The sequence below is a fragment of the Microcebus murinus genome, chromosome 9 (assembly GCF_040939455.1).
Source record: "Microcebus murinus isolate Inina chromosome 9, M.murinus_Inina_mat1.0, whole genome shotgun sequence".
In the NCBI taxonomy this organism is placed as follows: domain Eukaryota; kingdom Metazoa; phylum Chordata; class Mammalia; order Primates; family Cheirogaleidae; genus Microcebus; species Microcebus murinus.
The window spans coordinates 49,250,610-49,268,575 of record NC_134112.1 but is presented as its reverse complement, the minus strand read 5'-3'; the positions used below and the strand labels follow the sequence as shown (position 1 = coordinate 49,268,575).

The 17,966-nt window shown below is 34.5% G+C and overlaps 1 protein-coding gene and 1 long non-coding RNA gene across 2 annotated transcripts in view; one reads left to right on the top strand and one right to left on the bottom strand.

Moving 5' to 3' along the window:
- The window catches only part of ZNF804B (zinc finger protein 804B), a 498,952-nt gene extending 482,073 nt beyond the window's left edge, over positions 1 to 16,879 (top strand). Inside the window, exons 3-4 of the mRNA XM_012779578.2 lie at positions 1,759 to 1,889; positions 8,441 to 16,879. Of these exons, the coding sequence (XP_012635032.2) occupies positions 1,759 to 1,889; positions 8,441 to 12,098 (3,789 nt within the window). The 3' untranslated portion in view covers positions 12,099 to 16,879. The remainder of the gene's footprint in view (positions 1 to 1,758; positions 1,890 to 8,440) is intronic.
- LOC105879378 (uncharacterized) overlaps positions 1 to 17,966 on the bottom strand; it is a 367,989-nt gene that overhangs the window by 27,766 nt on the left and 322,257 nt on the right. The gene's annotated exons all lie outside the window — the stretch shown is intronic.

Here is a 17,966-nt window from a genome sequence, read left to right as displayed (position 1 = left end):
GCCAATAAAAGAAACAGGTGTACCCTAAATTTTCGAACAAGATGACAAAAATGAGTAAAGTATTAGTTGTTTTGAGTAAATGAATCAATTTCCTCACTTAGGTTATATAAATTTTACGTGCTAGTGATACCAAATATTAAATGAATATAATATATAGTAGTTCGTGTTAAGTACCAAGAGAAAAATAGAAAAGCCCTCTCCTCTTTTCCAAAATAGCCATTCTTTTCTCTTTGACTTAGTTGAACTGCACTTTATGTGTGCTCTTAAATTGCGTAGGATAATTTCCAAAAGGTCTTTGCTTGTAAAACAAGCCCTCATTCTAAGAACTAGGTTATCAAGCATATGGGGTCTGAGGAAGTGTGAGTAGGAGGGTATAGAGAAATGGGGATTTTAAAAGCGTTTCTTCCTATCTTCTGAACAAGGCTATCTACCCTTTAATGCTCAGACCCTCTGCTGTTTATAAGCTCTAGGGTACTATTGAGGGTTTTTTCCCTGATCACACATAGAGTATAATTTTATTTCTTGAAATTTTCTATTTTTTAGAAGGATCTGAAGTTTTTGTCAAAAATTAAATTCTGGTTGCCTCCACTGTTCTCCCTGCAGCTGTTTCTAGTTCTGTGACATTCTTGTTCTTTGTGCTCAGAATATTCTCTCTTTGAAAAGCTGGTCTGCCTCCGCCTTTAGATACTTTGCTTAGATGCAGTTGTCTGCCCATCATCTCCCATGAGCATGTTCCTTTTCAAGAATGAAGCTAATGATTAAAAGTTTGCCCCTCGTTCTATGGGTGGGAAATAGTCCGCTACAGTAATACTACCTCACTGGATACTTGTGTTGTTTCCCCATACCTGGGAAACATCTTTTCCATTTGATTTGGTAAATGAAAATAAATCAAACAGATACAGATTTTAGACTGCTTAAAATCACTTTGTATAAGCTAAGAGAAGCTAATCTGCAAATACACTCCCAATTCAGGATTAAGTCCCAAACTTCGAGTTGTTCGTTTGATTGTGGCTGTTTCTCAATTTGTTCAATATCATTAGGTGTTTTCAGTGGCAGAATCTAAAATAGAAATGCAAACAGCTAATAAGCAGCATCCAATTTGCATCTAAGTCAATTGTTTTAGAGAAAAGATTAATTAAAAGAAGTAGTAGCTTAACTTAAACCAAACAAGGCCAAACCTCTATCATGAGTTTAAATCCCTGACCCATTTTTGTCTTCCTGGATACAAGATAGAAATCTGCATTTGATGAATATCTTCACCCAAAACAAATGAATTAAGAATCCCATTTAGAGCTTGGAACTAAATCTTTCACAGTAAAAGATGCTCTTTACTGAAACAAGCTGATTCCATTCAATGTGTATAAAAGCATCGATTTTACAGGTGAGGAGCAGGGGCAGGTGTCGGGGGAGAAGGTGCAACCCAAAACCTCTCCCTTCATATGCATTCATATATTGTGCACTCTTCCCATTTGCTGTTTCACAGGCACACAGATGATGGCAGTTACATAGGCAGGGTGATCCCAGCAAGGACTGGGGCCCAGCTTTGCAGCACATTTCTGCAGTGACTCTGCAGTCACTGACAAGCTTGGAAAAATAACCTAGTTGATAACTACATTTATTTATGAAATATACTTTTATTTTCCCTATCCAGAAAGTCACCTCTACACTCAGGATAAAGTTAAATGAAGAGGCCTGTGGATGAAAAAGGACACATAACTTATTTATAGTACCCTTTCTGTTTTTCTTGTTTTTTCACAGAGATTGAAAGAATTAAAGCAACGGGAGTTTGCTCGAAATGTAGCTTCCAAGTCATGGAAAGATGAGAAGAAACAAGAAAAAGCACTTAAGCGACTTCATCAGCTGGCTGAGTTAAGGCAGCAGTCTGAATGGTAAGAATTAGAGGTGTCTGGGATGGTTCAGAACTCTTCAACCTATGGGGAAATTTCAAGGTAAATCTACTTGGTTCACTATAACCATATAAATAATAATTAACCAACAGATATGTTGGAAGGTAAATATTCCTCATAATTAAAGATTCATAAACTAATTATGTTTGGCACTGGATTTTTTCCTTCCCAATACTGTTAATGTATTCTATAATGAGATGATTCAAGAATGACTCTAGGCCGGGCGCTGTGGCTCACGCCTGTAATCCTAGCTCTTGGGAGGCCGAGGCGGGCGGATTGCTCAAGGTCAGGAGTTCAAAACCAGCCTGAGCAAGAGCGAGACCCCGTCTCTACTACAAATAGAAAGAAATTAATTGGCCAACTGATATATATATAAAAAAATTAGCCGGGCATGGTGGCGCATGCCTGTAGTCCCAGCTACCCGGGAGGCTGAGGCAGAAGGATCACTCGAGCCCAGGAGTTTGAGGTTGCTGTGAGCTAGGCTGATGCCACGGCACTCACTCTAGCCTGGGCAACAAAGCGAGACTCTGTCTCAAAAAAAAAAAAAAAAAAAAGAATGACTCTAATATACTACTGTTTGTTCTACCCAGTTGACTTAAATGGAATAATATAGTTTCTTAATAATTTTTTTGAGTTTTTTAATAATAATTTTACCAAACATAAATAGCAATATATCTATTAGGGGGAAATAAATCTTCTTTACATTCTCTGTAAACACCTTAATCTAGAATAAAGGCATTATCATTGTCTAGTTGACAAACAAGATGTAATTAATGCAGTTAAATTTACCACATAGTGCCATTTAATTTGATAATTATAATATAACAAGTATTATACTAATACACTCTTGTAGCTGAAAAATAGCAGTTTTACAAAAGCATGGAACCACTGAATGTTTCAAAGTTGTTACCTGGAATGCAATTAAATTTGCAGATTGTGATTTGTGTTCATATGAATCATAATGTAGAACACTAATGTAGCTAATTAGTGTACTTGACAGCAACCTGATGAATTGTGAAATTTGTTGCTCTGTGCCAGAATTAAAACCCCTGTTGTTTAAATGGAAAACAATATACAATAAATAGGAGTGAGTGGCTCAATTATATCACCACAAAATATTAGACTTCAAATGTGATTCTAAGGAAATATTTATTTTTTTAGGATTATGAGTAAAAATACAGTTATTATTAAGCTTGCATATATTTATGTCTTTGTAACCCTTAGAATAATTAACTTATGAAAATGTATAAAAGATAATTATGTTAAAATAAATGAGAAATTTAATATAAAGAAAGAATAAAGGTACAACATATATCCATAGGTAAAGTTATCAATAATACAAAAATGCAGGCTCTGAGGTCCCATACAATCACAAAAGCTGCAAACACATTTGGTACATATGTTTGAATAACAAGTTATTTGAACACATTGTCGATAAGAACTCAGTCAGTCCTTGTCGAACAGGACTTAGAAGGAAATGTCCTATGATTGTTACGGTAGCATGCAGGAAAAAAATCTGGAGAAGATGTCAATTCTAGAGTGATTAATGATGAGATACAATAAGACAGATCATAATAAATGGGGCCAGCTCCACCATAGAGACACATCCTTCAGAGAGGTCATTTAAGGCTACAACAGAAAATCTGAGTAGTCTTACCAAATATAACTTTGGTTTGTTCATTTATCTATTTATTGAGACAGACTCTTCCTCTATTGCCTGGGCTAGCATGCTGTGGCATCAGCCTAGCTCACAGCAACCTCAAACTCTTGAGCTCAAGCAATCCTCCTGCCTCAGCCTCCGGAGTAGCTTGGACTACAGGTGCACACTATCATGCCCAGCTAATTTTTTCTATTTTTGGTTTCCAAGCTAATTTTTTTCTGTTTTTTTTTAGTAGAGACAGGGTCTCACTTTTTGCTCAGGCTGGTCTCGAACTCCTCACCTCAAGCAATCCTCCTGCCTCGGGCTCCCAGAGTGCTAGGATTACAGGTGTTGAGCCACCATACCCAGGCTGGCTGTTTTGTTTTTATGAAAGTTGTCACACTTCTACATTTCTACTCACTCATTCTATATTTTTCTCTGAGAGAAATAACAAAAGATTAGAGCTCTTTGAGGAGGATGGTGGTGATAGTGATGATGATGATGAAGATGAAGATGATGCTTTTGTATAGAATGTCTAAGTTTGCCTGAGCTACCCATTAAGTGCCTTCAAAATTAAAAGATATACTCTATTAAGTTTCAGCTCTCCCTCTGGAAACCTTACTTACTAAACAAACACAAACCTAACCACAGCTGGGTTGGTGTCCTCTATAAAGTAGGTAAGCTCTCTAGGCTGCAATGTCTATATTGTTAGGGAAAAAGACAAGTGTTCAGCTATCTAGATATAGAAACTGAAACTAACAAAATTATTTCATTCTTTTCCACTACTCACCACCTGCTCTCCAGCCAATTGCTCTCCCTGTTTAAACAGCTTCATGACTGAAGGGAAGTCACTTAAGAAAATTATTAAATATTTTTATTTTGGCAGCTGAATTGACAAATGCAAGTTAAAAATGAAAGGAAAGAAAAAAAAAATCATAGACATTCCCCCTGTCCTGGACAACTTTTCTCTGTCTCTTTTGTTCCATAACAAGAGCTTCTGAGTAGGATGACCCAGAAGACAGGATTCTTTTATGACAATGTGGAGAAGAGTGGGGAATTTGCTGGTAGTGAGAATATTTGAATTAAATGTTGAAAAATGATGGCAGAAAACTGGTAGTGGATCTTATAAAGAACAGTCAACTTTGACCATCTCTTGGGTAGTTCCACCAATGCCAAGTGGTCCCTCAGCAAGACCAGTCGTTGTATGAGAGGATATTCACTCTCTGTATGTGAAGTGATCATATGTGTAAGTATAAGGTGTAGTACATCTTGTGGAGAATTTTCCAAAATTTAGAAATTTGGGACCATTCATTCTGAGACTATGATGTTTCTTATAGATAATGTGAGACATTAAGAAATGATACCATTTAAAGAAATCATTGTTTTGACATGTTTTATTTCCTGTTTGAAAAGTATACTTTTTGCACAAGAGAGAATTAAACTATACATTTCTTAAGTTGCAGAGTATTAAAAATTTAGAGAGCTATTTAAATGGACAATTTATTAATAAGAATAAAAGGGCTAACTTTATAGTCACGGTCTTACTAGCCATTATAAATAAAAATAATTAGGTAAAAAATACAGAAAGGAACTAAGGGAAGATTTAAAGAAGGAAGTGATATAATAAATGTGGAGATAACTATAACAATTAAAGCTTTACAGAGAGTGGAATGGTGGATATGATACCAGGCCTGATGAGTGGGGGAAATGGGAAGATATTGGTCAAAGTATATAAACTCTCAGGTATAAGAAAAATAAGTTCTGATACTCTAATGTACAGTGTAATGACTATGGTTAATAATACTGTATTGTTTACTTGAAATTTGCTAGGAGAGTGAATCTTAAATGTCCTGATTCCCCACACACAAAAATGGTAACTATGTGTATGATGGATGTGCCAATTAACCTATTGTGGTCATCATTTCACAATGTATACGTATGTGAAATTATCACATTGTATACCTTAAATATATACACTTTTTATTTTTAATTATACCTCAATAAATCTAGAAAAAATTAAAGCTTTAATAATGTTATAAGACATAAACTTGCATTAAAATAATAGAATTTAAGACACCACAGAGAGAAAATTAGGATTTTTCAAAACATTAAAATAAACTAGGTTTAAGAAAAAGGGAATAAAAGTTAATAAAGCAACAAGATAAAAAAAATTAAACCATGAAAACGAAAGATATTAAAGACTAATAATAAGGATAAAATATTAAAACTTATAAAAACATCTATGACCTTAAATGCAGATTAGTTTATAAAATGAGAACAAGAATTAAGGACAAGGAGCTAAGACAAAAATATAATACAAAAGCAATCAGAGCAAAGAGGTTTAGAAATATTTAAAAGAATATAAAAGGAAGAAAGGAAGAAGCTTTCACATTAGAGAGACAAATGGTAAAATAAAATAGTAATACAGAAAAGAACATTTAGATTAACACAAATCAAAGCAAGAAAATGTACAAAACAGTGCCAGGAAAATAAGCAAAAATACTATTAAGAAAAGTGTATATACAAAAATGTAATATAATAAAGAAATACTAAAATATCTGCATGATAATAGAATCTGGAAGGGAAAAATAATCCATATCCCAGACTGTTGGAGTAATTTCTGCTGAGTTTAACACAAGTGATAATATTAGATTGATTGACATTCCTGGAGAAGGTAACTTAATTCAGAAGTATATTTCCTACTTAATCCCAAGTGTGGCTACAAATATGAAAGAGAATCTCTTTGGCACCAAGGCAAAGTTCATTGCTGCAGCTGTTTCTAGACCACATCCTTCTATCCTCAGGCTGCAGATACTTTAAAAGATCAATAACATTGTAGTAAGCTTCTGTGCTCCTTATTTTTCTTTATGCTTGAAAGGAATATTCAGTAACCCACACACTATCTTAGAGTGTTCCTCCCCATTTCTCATATTAAATATGCTTAAAGCCTCCTCTCAAAGAACATGAAAAGATGGCTCAAAAAAGGGAGATTAATGTGATGAATAGGAAAGTTTTCATTATGAAAAAGCTACTATAAGGAAAAGAATACAGTCTTAAAATTTTTCTAAATTTACTTTTCTACAATATTCAAGGAACAATGTAACTCTAAAGCTACAGCCATTAATTCATGAAGAAGAGATAATCTGAAATCATTAAAAACTAAATGGTGGCCAAAGTTATTGTTTGTAAATTAAAATCCATATGGATATGAATTGTAAACAACAGATTAAATATTGTAAAAAACGGAGTCACTAAAATTAAATATTTTTAAATATAAGAAAATATCCCTAAACTACAGCAAAAGACTAAAGAGAGGAGAGTACTGAGATAAGTATTATAAGACCTAAAGGAAAACTCAAGAGAGCCAATAATTTTAGCACATAAACTCTAAAATAAGAAAGTAGGATAGGGATGAAGCAATAATCAGAGAAATCAGAGATGAACATATAACTGAGCTGATGAAATTTAAATTGAAAGAGCCCAAGAAATACTAGTAAAAATTAACCCAAATAAACCAACCTGTAGCTATGTTCTGGTAATAGGTTATAGATATATAAAATATAGAATAAATATAATACTATTTATATAACAAATATAATAAATATGTCATATAAATAAAAAGGAAAAATTACAAAACCATACAAACTCACAAGCAGATACATTTCAAAAAATGAAAAAAGGAGGCTAATTAAACATGTCTGCAATAGTATACATGTAAAGACAACGAAGCGAAGTACAGGAAATTTGGTGGACAAAGGAATGTGACTCTATAGTTCTATGCTGATTGGCCAAATAATCTTAAATGCAGCCAAGAAAGAATTTTTCAGACAAGGACTCAGAAGGCCCTCCTTTCCATTAGAATTTGACCCATATGTGGAGAAGATATTAGTTGATTTAGCATTTTATATTAAAGCAACAAATCAATCGATAAAAGTGAAATAAAAATCCAAAATAGAATAAAGCAACACATCAAGGGTGTGGGACAAGCAAAAGTAAAAGCAAACAATCAGATAAATGATGTGATTTATACTGCCTTCTTCCCAGGGAAGCCTTGTTTTGTAGTAAGGCTTTATAGCTAGAACAATAAAGGCCCATATAATTGCAATCTAAGAGTTTCATCTCTTATATGTATTGGCATTTTCAGTTTTCTGTTTGTGTTACTAATGAAGCTCAATAGAATGCATAATCTTATAAAGGCTTAAAAAGATAAAACATATACATGCACAAATGGTAGTAAAATCTTTTGGTTAGTAAGGAACAAAAGAAAAGATTTTTAACATCATTGAAGATATTGAGATGGCTTGTAAATGTGTGTACTTTTTTATACATTTAGTGTAATTAGTCAAATTAGTGACAAGTAATAAAGAAAGAAGTAACTACTCTGTTTCAAAAGGAAACAAACATGTAGGAATTTTAAACTGAAAAACCTCAAAACTATAAAATGTTAAAACCTATACATAAAAGCAAATTTTAAAAAATTAATATTTTGGAAGTGACTTTTAATTCTATTTAATTCCTTTTTAAAGTGTATGTACTGATTGGAATACTGTTAGTAAAATAATGTTAAATCTCTATTTCAAAGAACTGATAGCATCTGGATGACATATATTGTGATGTAAATGCAATACTTGTTTACTTTTGCAGTAGTAGGATAAGATATTCACTTGCTATTGCTTTTTAATAATTTCAAAATGCTACCCATAAACAATGCATTTTAGAAGTAGCCACTATAAAAGTTAAACTGAGTTGTATAAGCAAGTACAAAATGGTTGTAATACAGAAGATGTAGTTCATAAATTGTAGAATGAATCATAGAAACACTATGAAATCTTCACATACAGATACAATTCCAAATCTAACATGTTAATCATGTAAATATTTATTGTATTTACAGTGTTTCTGGAAATGGACCAGCATACAAAGCCCCCAGAGTAACCACAGAAAAGCAACTCCAGCAAGAAATGTTCCCAGTTAAGAATGGCAGAAAGGTATCTTGCATGAAGAGCACTCTTCTCCTTAAAGGCAAGAATCTGCCCAGAAGCATTTCTGATAAACTGAGGTCCACCATGCCAAATCGACACCAGTTGCAAACAGACAGACGTTATTTATTTGGAAATCGGATAGCACAAACATCTTCAGATCTTGGCAATGCAAATCACAGGACAGGAGTATCATTTTCTTTTTCCAAAAAAGTGCATCTAAAATTAGAATCTTCAGCATCAGTTTTCAGTGAGAACACAGAAGAAACCCATGATTGCAACAAATCATCCCTTTATAAGACAAAAAAAACTGCAGAGAAATGCAAGTGCTGCAGGTTTGCAAATGAGGATACACACCTTACTAAGGAAAAAGATGTAAACATCTCAGGAAGCCATCTGGAAAGGGTTCTACATAATACCTTCTCCATAAGCTCTAAAATTTTGCAAGACAAAAATGACTCTATAGATGGAACACTAGAAGATTCAATTGGCATTCATGCCTCATTATCTAAATCTAACATTCATCTTTCAGATGTGGATTTTACACCTTCCAGCAGAGAAAAAGAAACTAGAAACATGTTGAAGAACACTTCAGAAAATCACATTGATCACCCAAGCCAAGAAAATGCTTCATTCAGCCCACCAACCATTTACAAACACAGTGATGCCAGAATATGTGAATGCCTGGATGAGTTTTCATCGCCAGAGCCAAGTGATCAAAAGAGTACAATGTACCTGAATCCAAATTCCAGAGTGGAGGACAGAGAAAGATCTTTAGATAAAACAGAAAGAGTTAGCAAAAATGTGCAAAGACTTGTAAGAGAAGTGACATCCAAACCATTGCCTTTTCTCCACGTACAAAGCAAGGATGGCCACACCACTCTTCAATGGCCCACGGAACTTCTGCTCTTTACGAAAACAGAGCCTTGTATCTCTTACGGCTGCAACCCATTATATTTTGATTTTAAGCTTTCTCGGAACTCACAGTATGGCCCTAATCCCCAGGAATTAAAAACAGAATTGGGTGAGGAACCCTTGGAAATGAAGAATAAAATAGAGAGCCAAGTCTCAGGTTTAATAAAAGACCAACACAAACTGATCCAAGAAGATAATCAGTCTCTGAAGCCAAAGATGGTGATAGCTAATCCAGATTGGGAAAATTTCCAGAGAGAATATAATTTGGGCTACCATGATTCTGAGCCAAATAAGAGTGAACATAATTTTAGTGAAAAGGATTTGAAAGTGAAAACTCCTGAAGTGCCTGCTTACCTTGATAAGTCTCTAAAGGATTGTGTAGGAAAAAATAACAATAGCGATAATGAGCGTGAGGAACCTCGGGGGGCCCATTGGCAAAGCTGCCAGAGGGTAGTTCTAAATGAAGCAAATGAGGGCTTGTCTTTTCCTCCCTACATCTCTAGGACTAAAAAGCATAAACTGATCCCCCATGATCCTCATTCAGAGTTTGAAGGTGAAACCCAAGTCAACTGTCATTCTAGTCCTTATACAGGAGGGGACCACAGTGACCATGGGAAGGACTTCAGTGTAATTTTGAATAGTAACCACATTGGCATGGCCAGCCATGTTTCTGGATATGGAAACCAAAGTCACAAGAGATGCTCTCTAAAATCATCTCTGAACGGACAGTCTAGCCCTTCGGACGCATCCCCTAGCAGCAGGTCCAGCTTGAGAAGTACTTGTTTGCGTCATAGTTTCGGTGATAACGGCAGAGGTAATCTGCTCTGCTTTTGTAAAAGAGAACACAACTCCACTGAAAGGCACAAATGGAAACACAGAAAGCACAACTGCCTCCACATGTCTGACGAGATAACAAAGAGCAACCGACTTCGGCCTGAAACACAGAGAGATAGGAACTGCAAATTGTGGAAATCATTGAAAAATGAGAAATACGCCAAACATAGATATTGTCCCTGCAGAGAGAGACATAAACTGGGCAAAAATGAACAACAATTTTCAGGGACAAAATCTACTAGAATCATCCATTGTGATTCTGGTTCTAGTTCACAGGTTTCCTATGCCAGTGGCAGCGAAAAATCACCTAATTGCCATGGACCTTCGCACAGCAGATTAGGCTCTTACTCAAGAGAGAGAATGTATTACTTAAATAAAATCAAGAAAAATCAAGAGTGTTTGGACAGCCGTCACATTTGTGATCTGGGAACAGTCACGCCCATACAGTGTAACTCTGAGAATATCAGCTGCCTCCCAAGGAACTGTTCCAGTGGCCCTTCAGAAACCACTCAGTTGAACATTACAGAAGGGGAGAAGACCCCCCAGACAGCCAAAAGCCTTTTAGAAAGAGTACAAGCCAAGAAGTGTCGGGAACAATCAACTAATTTTGAGGTCTCTTCAAACAGCTGTAAAGATGAATTAGAGGCTCATTCACAAAGCCAATGCACAGTTCAACCTGTATCACCGGGCTGTAATAGACCGGCATTGCCTTTGTCTGAAAAAATACAGCACACAACTAAAAGGAGAAATGATAAAGGCAGTGCCATGCCAAGGACTACTGAGAAAGACAAAATCAAAAGTTCACAGACAAATAATATTGCCGTTTTAGCAGACACTGACTGTGATAACCATCTTTCTAAAGGTATAATTCACATAGTAACAGAGTCTCAGTCACTAAACATAAAAAGGAACCCAACAACAAAAGAACAATCAAAACCTTTAATTAGTGAAGCCCAACCTTTTATTCAAAGCTGTGACCCAGTACCAAATGATTTCCCTGGTGCTTTTCCATCTATTAGATATACTGGTGTTACTGATTCAACAGAGACCAAAGAGGACCAAATAAATCTCGACTTGCAGGATGTAAGCATGCATATGAATCACGTAGAAGGAAATATAAACTCTTACTATGACAGAACTATGCAGATGTCTGACAAAGTGGAAGATGAACTAGAAACGTGTCATAAATCTATCTCTCCCCCTTTAATTCAACAGCCCATAACATTCTCTCCTGATGAAATAGATAAATATAAGCTCCTGCAGCTACAAGCCCAGCAGCATATGCAGAAACAGCTCCTATCAAAGCATCTTCGAGTTTTGCCTGCTGCAGGGCTGACTGCCTTCTCCCCGGCCTCGGCTGTACAGACGGTTCCAGTTCACCAGCACGCATCTATCACGGCCATCCACCACACATTCCTGCAGCATTTTGCTGTTTCTGCTTCCATAAGTTCTCATAGCCGTCACCTCCCTATTGCTCACCTACATCCCCTTTCACAGCCACATTTCACTCCGATCTCATTTTCAACTCTGGCTCCAACCATTATCCCTGCACACCCAACTTTCTTAGCAGGGCATCCCCTGCATTTAGTTGCTGCTCCCTTCCACTCATCCCACATAACACTTCAGCCCCTGCCTCCAACAGCATTTATCCCCACATTGTTCGGCCCTCACTTAAATCCAGCCACAACTTCGATTATCCACTTGAATCCTTTAATCCAACCAGTGTTCCAAGGTCAAGAGCTTTGCCATCATTCTTGCTCCAGCCAGATGCAACAGTTCAATGGAGTGAAAGAGGCCTTAAATGTGTCAGCGCACTTGAACTAACAGGTGTCAGAGCTCCTCTTGAGGAGAAATAAAACAAATTGTCACTACCTAGCAAATGATACATCTAAAGTGGTCTATCCAAGTATTATAAGATTTAGAATATTGCTGCCAATTCAAAATGTGACCAATCTATAAATATGAACTGAATTGAGCAATATTGAAACAAGAGCATTTTAAGAATTTCTTTTAGCTTGCAAAATTAACAGGGCAAATGTTAAATACGTTTATGGAAGGGTAGAGGGAAAAGTGTTAAAGACCTGTTTTGGTTAGTTTCTCACATAATGTTATAAAATAATAACAGAAAACATTTAAAGAGACCATTAATATTGTAAAGAAAAATCAAATGGAATATAATACTGTATGTTCTAGGTGTTTGTTGAGTCAAAGAATGAATGTGCATTTGGTTTTATTTGCCAGATAAATAATAAAAGGTCAGTGAATGAACCAGTTTCTAAAACTAATTTCCATGTTTAACTACTGACTAAGCTTTCAATCAATGTATTCTGTTACTGTATTTTAATAGGAAATAAGAGATAGCAAGAAATTTTCTGATTAATTCAAGTTGAAAACTACACCAATGAAAAACAATATTCATAGATTCTATTGTTGAGTTTCTGTGAAAAATGAGTTAACTTCATTTCACACAAATCTCTGTCAAGATATTTTTGTAAGTGTAAAAATCAGCAACATCTAAAATTAAGAATATTTAATTTTTGTATAAGAAAACATATACAAACTATCATTGACATTTAACAATGCAAAAAAGAAAATAAAATATACTCAGAATAACACTGTAAACATATTGATCAACCTTTCAAATATTATAGGACTAAAATGTTAAGTGCTCATTATCCTTCTACTCAGAAATCTTACTGTGTTCAGCTAATACATGTTTAAGCATAGAAGTAAAAGGCTTGGAAATGTCCATCTTTTTACATGTTTATTAAGAAAATCTTATAAAATATCTGGTGTGTTTTACTCAATTGTACTAGATATTTACAAAACAATGAATAGTGATGAATAAAATCACGATCCATGTAATTTTGCAAATGATTTCAAATATCTATTCAAAATGTTTTCTAGCCCAAAGAATTTGCTTTACTTGCAACTATATTTGTGAATGGCCCTGAATTTGTGAATAAACCAGTTAGGTTTATTATTTTGTATTCTTAAAATGAAAAAAATAAATAAACATGTGATAGCACATTCCTCACAAACATGAGTTTCGTAGAAAATCAAAACTAAACAGAACTGGAGTTGATCATTCATCCACTGCTGTGTTTAAGAGGATGCAAACTCCACTACTACTGGAAGATGAGAAAGACATTATCTTCAGCCTTGGCTTCACAAAGAAGATAGCTATATTTACTAAAGGTACAATGTGTTTCAGGTAGAATCAGGCTATGTATTTGGTCCACATTATTTCATTTAATTTTCACAACTGTGTCCTGAGATCAATATTATCTATCACTCCTTATTACAAATGAGGAAAATGAAGATGAAAGGTGAAATACTTAATATTTGGTAAATGAAGGGAAAGGATATCTTTGATGTGAGAGAGAGAGAAGGAGAGAGACAGAGAAAGAGAAGAGCACAGAAAAATAAAAGGAGATAGAGTGAATTTGAAATTTTAACATAAAAAAAAATGGAGTTTCTAGGACATCACCAGAAACTTATGGGATGACAGTTTTGACTTGGATATAGCAGTGACAAGGTCTATCTTATTTTGAAAGAATAGAAAAATGAAGGAAAAATAATAAAAAGCAAGAAACTCTGTCCTTGCATGGAATTCCATAAAAGTGATTATAAAAGATCATTGATCAACATTGGATGAACCCTCCTAAAAGTGAAATAAATAAAATATTTATTATAAGAATAGATGATAAATGCCTTGCAGATTAAAAAAAAAAAAGTAACAAGGATAATTATTTCCTAAGGCAGATTGTAAAGCTGACACAGAGCCAAGATAATCATGAGAACTCAACATAAGCCGTATTATGAAAAAGACAAAACATATGATTAATTTTATAATTGTCTTGGTGAACAATTTAATCTCTCAGAAGGTTAGACCAGAGATCCTCTATTGAGCACTTAATTTTGACTAACAAAGATAGATTTATATGAATTGCTGACATGGAAATGACTACTCTGTCTTGTATTAACGGTGATGGAAGTGTTCACTGATATACTAATTTAGACCATGGGAAAGCAGATTGACTATTAAATAAAAAATAATTTGTATTCCAGGGTGAGAAATTATAAAAAACATGGCATCACATGAGGAAAGATGCAATTATAAAACTTACTTCCCTGAAATAAGTTACTGTAGGCTCAAACACTGTATTTTATTTTCCATTTTACCTTAAGAGAAACACACTCTGGGGGGAAAAAAATAAAACAAAGAATTCTAAATATATATTTAATTCTAAAATAGTTCCATTTTTTAAAAATACCACCGTATTGGATGGTTTCAGCATTGTTTTCTTCTATTTACATAATTATTTGACAGTTGATTTTTAGCATTAAATTTCTTTTATGCCTAATGCCTTGAGTATTTCTCTTTATGGAATTATACTTTCACATGTGCCTCATGGAGGCAAGTTTTTGTATCTAATATAAAGGCTTAAGAAAGTCTGTGAGATCTTTGCACACATGTGTACACACACACATACGTGCACAAACACATACTTACCTATCGATTTAGAACCAGTCCACCATCAGATAGCCTTGATGACTTCAGGTATGGCTAAACAAAATATCTTTGCATGAAGAACTAAGAATTTGGGAAAGTTCATCTTCCTAATAATTCCCTGCCAAATTCAGCAAGAAAAAAGACAATGGGGCTATGAAAACTGTATTTCAACATTCTCTTGAAGTTCACCTTTATAAACATTATAAATATAACAAAATATGGAAAATGATTAGATTATGGAGAATGATTTTAAAAGTGCTGAATTCCCAGGTTTTTTTTCTTAGGTAGACATTTCATGGAATGATTCCTTAAAATGTATGTTTCACTTACAGAAAATGGATTTGACAGTGACTCCTTTTCTTCAGTTTCTGCCAGGACTTAATGGAATCTCTCTGTTATCTCTGAATAGAAATATATTAAAAGAAACCAATCCTATAAAACTTTCCCATTAAATGTAATATTTAATCAGTAAAATTACTCAGGCTCATATTGCTGGATCTATCTCCCTTCGTGCATGAAGTTCTCGCTTACACAGTTCCAAAGGATGACAGCCACACAGCTTTCTGAATTGTATAATGCTTTCAAATTGATCCCCAAACATCGTACACTTCAAGCATTTGAAACAAGAATCGGAGATACAGAGATGGCTCTACTGGTTAGCACACCATCAGTATTTCAGTGTTCTAAATGCATATGAATGAAATGTCCAGGTGCCCTCCCAGCATGTGCGGATAGTTGACTTCTTAGTGGTGAAATAACATTGCCAATCATCTCAAACCAGCAGCACGTTTCCAAGTCTCTCCTAAAAACTTTCCCATGAGTTTTCAGAAAGATGGTAAAAACTTCTGAAGAAAAATATGTAAATATCAGATCCAGTTTTCTAAAAATACAATTCAAAGGACCCAAATCTCACACATCGGTATTATGTAGCTAATATACTTCAGGGCAAAATTGACCTAGTAGTTACCTCGGGCCCAGCAGAGCTCATGAAGGGGTTTAATTCTCATTTTTTAAATTAGACCAACTTCTAAAGAGACATGTGTTCTCATTGGCAAATAGAAACATTATTAAAAATCGAGTGGATGACCAGTTCCCACAGTAGTCAGGAAAACAGATGGCTGCCCTTTGTGTCGCAGTCTGAAACCACTTCAATAAGTTGAGTTCCCCACTAAAATATGAGTTCTCTCGAGAATAAGCCTGGGTCTAGAGGATTTTCAAAGGTTATCATTTCATTCCAGCAAAAAATATTATCCACTTCTTCTCTTAGATAGACACTGAAGGTGATTGTTGTATCTTTGGATTAAGCTATATTAAAATGGAAGCAATGGCTGAATGGGTTAGGTTTGGAATAAGCCAATATTAGAGAAAGATGACCAAAGGGTCATTTTCATTCTATGCACCTTTGTATAGGAGGGAGAGCTCCAATCTTCTCTCTTAATTCCTTTCTCACAGTTACTTCCTTTTTTTTGCAGCTCACCATGTTTCTTAAATAGCAAGAGCAAGAGCATCTTGTTGGAATCATAAAAGTAAATAGGGCAAATTAGAAAAATTAAAATATGAATGTGTGTACATGTGAGTGTGAATGTGTGTGTGTTCTCAATGAACATATTCTTTAGTCTTTAGTTATATCACTTGATCTTTGTCCTAAATAGTGTGCTTCAAAACATGTTCACATATTAAAGCAAACAACTTCAAGAAGTTTCTTATCCACCATACAAAATTGTTAGTTCCTTCAATATGTGAGGTAAAATAGTTGGCAATGTAAATTGGTTGTGTAGCTGTTTAAAGCAAATTCCCACCTTACTCAATTATATTGAAAGTATTTAATTTGTAATTAAACTAGATGATACTCTGGCAATATGATACATAAACCAATAATTTTATTTTGTATTTTCTGTACAAAGTGGTTTCTAAAATTATACTGTGGCTAAGTAAATTGCACTATTGTACATGCAGAGCAGCTTTTTTAGGTTATTCAATAAATTACTTGGACTGTAGTTCAATGCAATAATATTTTTTTCAATAAAAGTCTTCATGGTATAGGAGTGTTGTTTGTCATGTATTTCTAATGAAAAACATACCAAAATATAAGAACAAAATCAAATGTAAAATGGTGTGGAAATATTCTGTCTTTTACACTGCTGAATTAAAATGCATTTAACATTTTATTTATTACTGTATATATTTATATTATATATTTAAAAGCTGGGATTTCTTAGGCTATTTCTTAAAATTCTAATGTTATAAAGTAAAGCTGTTTCCTCAAACTGAAAATAAATATAACTTTAAAAATTCTATAGATGTATTCTTTGTTGAAAACCATTATACATATACTATGTGAAATTCTTCTGTTTCTTTTTGTTTGCTTTGAAAAATGGGATCTAATACTTTGTAATGTTTTAACAAAGCTCTATAAATATTTTCTGGAATGTGTTCTCTAGCTGATAATATAATATAAACATGGTGGCCTTCTGTCATTTTTAATAACTTTAATGTAAACTAAAAATACTTTAATTAAAAACACCAATAAGCTGTTATTCTCAGAAGGGCTTAACTCACTAGGAATTCTCTTTAATCAAGTGTGACCAACAGTATGAGAAAATGACTTGAGATTTTACTTAACTGTCACTCCTCACTTTATTTTCTTTGTCCTCACCCCCTTCCCCATACCCCCAAGACAACAGTAAGAGCCCTCATCTGCTGGATTTTAGTACAATAATTGTGCAAAATGTCAGACCAGGTATTGTTCTTGAATCACATCTATTCTTACCTTTACCTTTACCTTCCGACAAGCTTTAGTCAAATCCAAAAGCTCCTTGCTTCTGTGTTTTAATTAGATGAGCTGTCACTACATGTGCGTTAATGGAACAGCACTCTGCAATGCACTCTAAACCAGTGGTCGAGTTCAAGCTTTCAGTAGAGAATTGTTCCAGATGCCAATCATCTGCCTCCCTAGACTTCTACCCTAGATTCTCCATTTCTGTGTTAAACCATTTATGAGAACCCTGCTAAGTAATCAAAAAGTACTTTTCACACAATACATGCACACATGGGCACATGTACATTGTTGGTTTAGTTTGGACAGAAACTCTCAATTCTTAATCAAATTGCCACCATTTACTGAAAACTTAATGTGGGCCAGATACTCTTCAGCTATGTTCTCCCCACTAGCTATA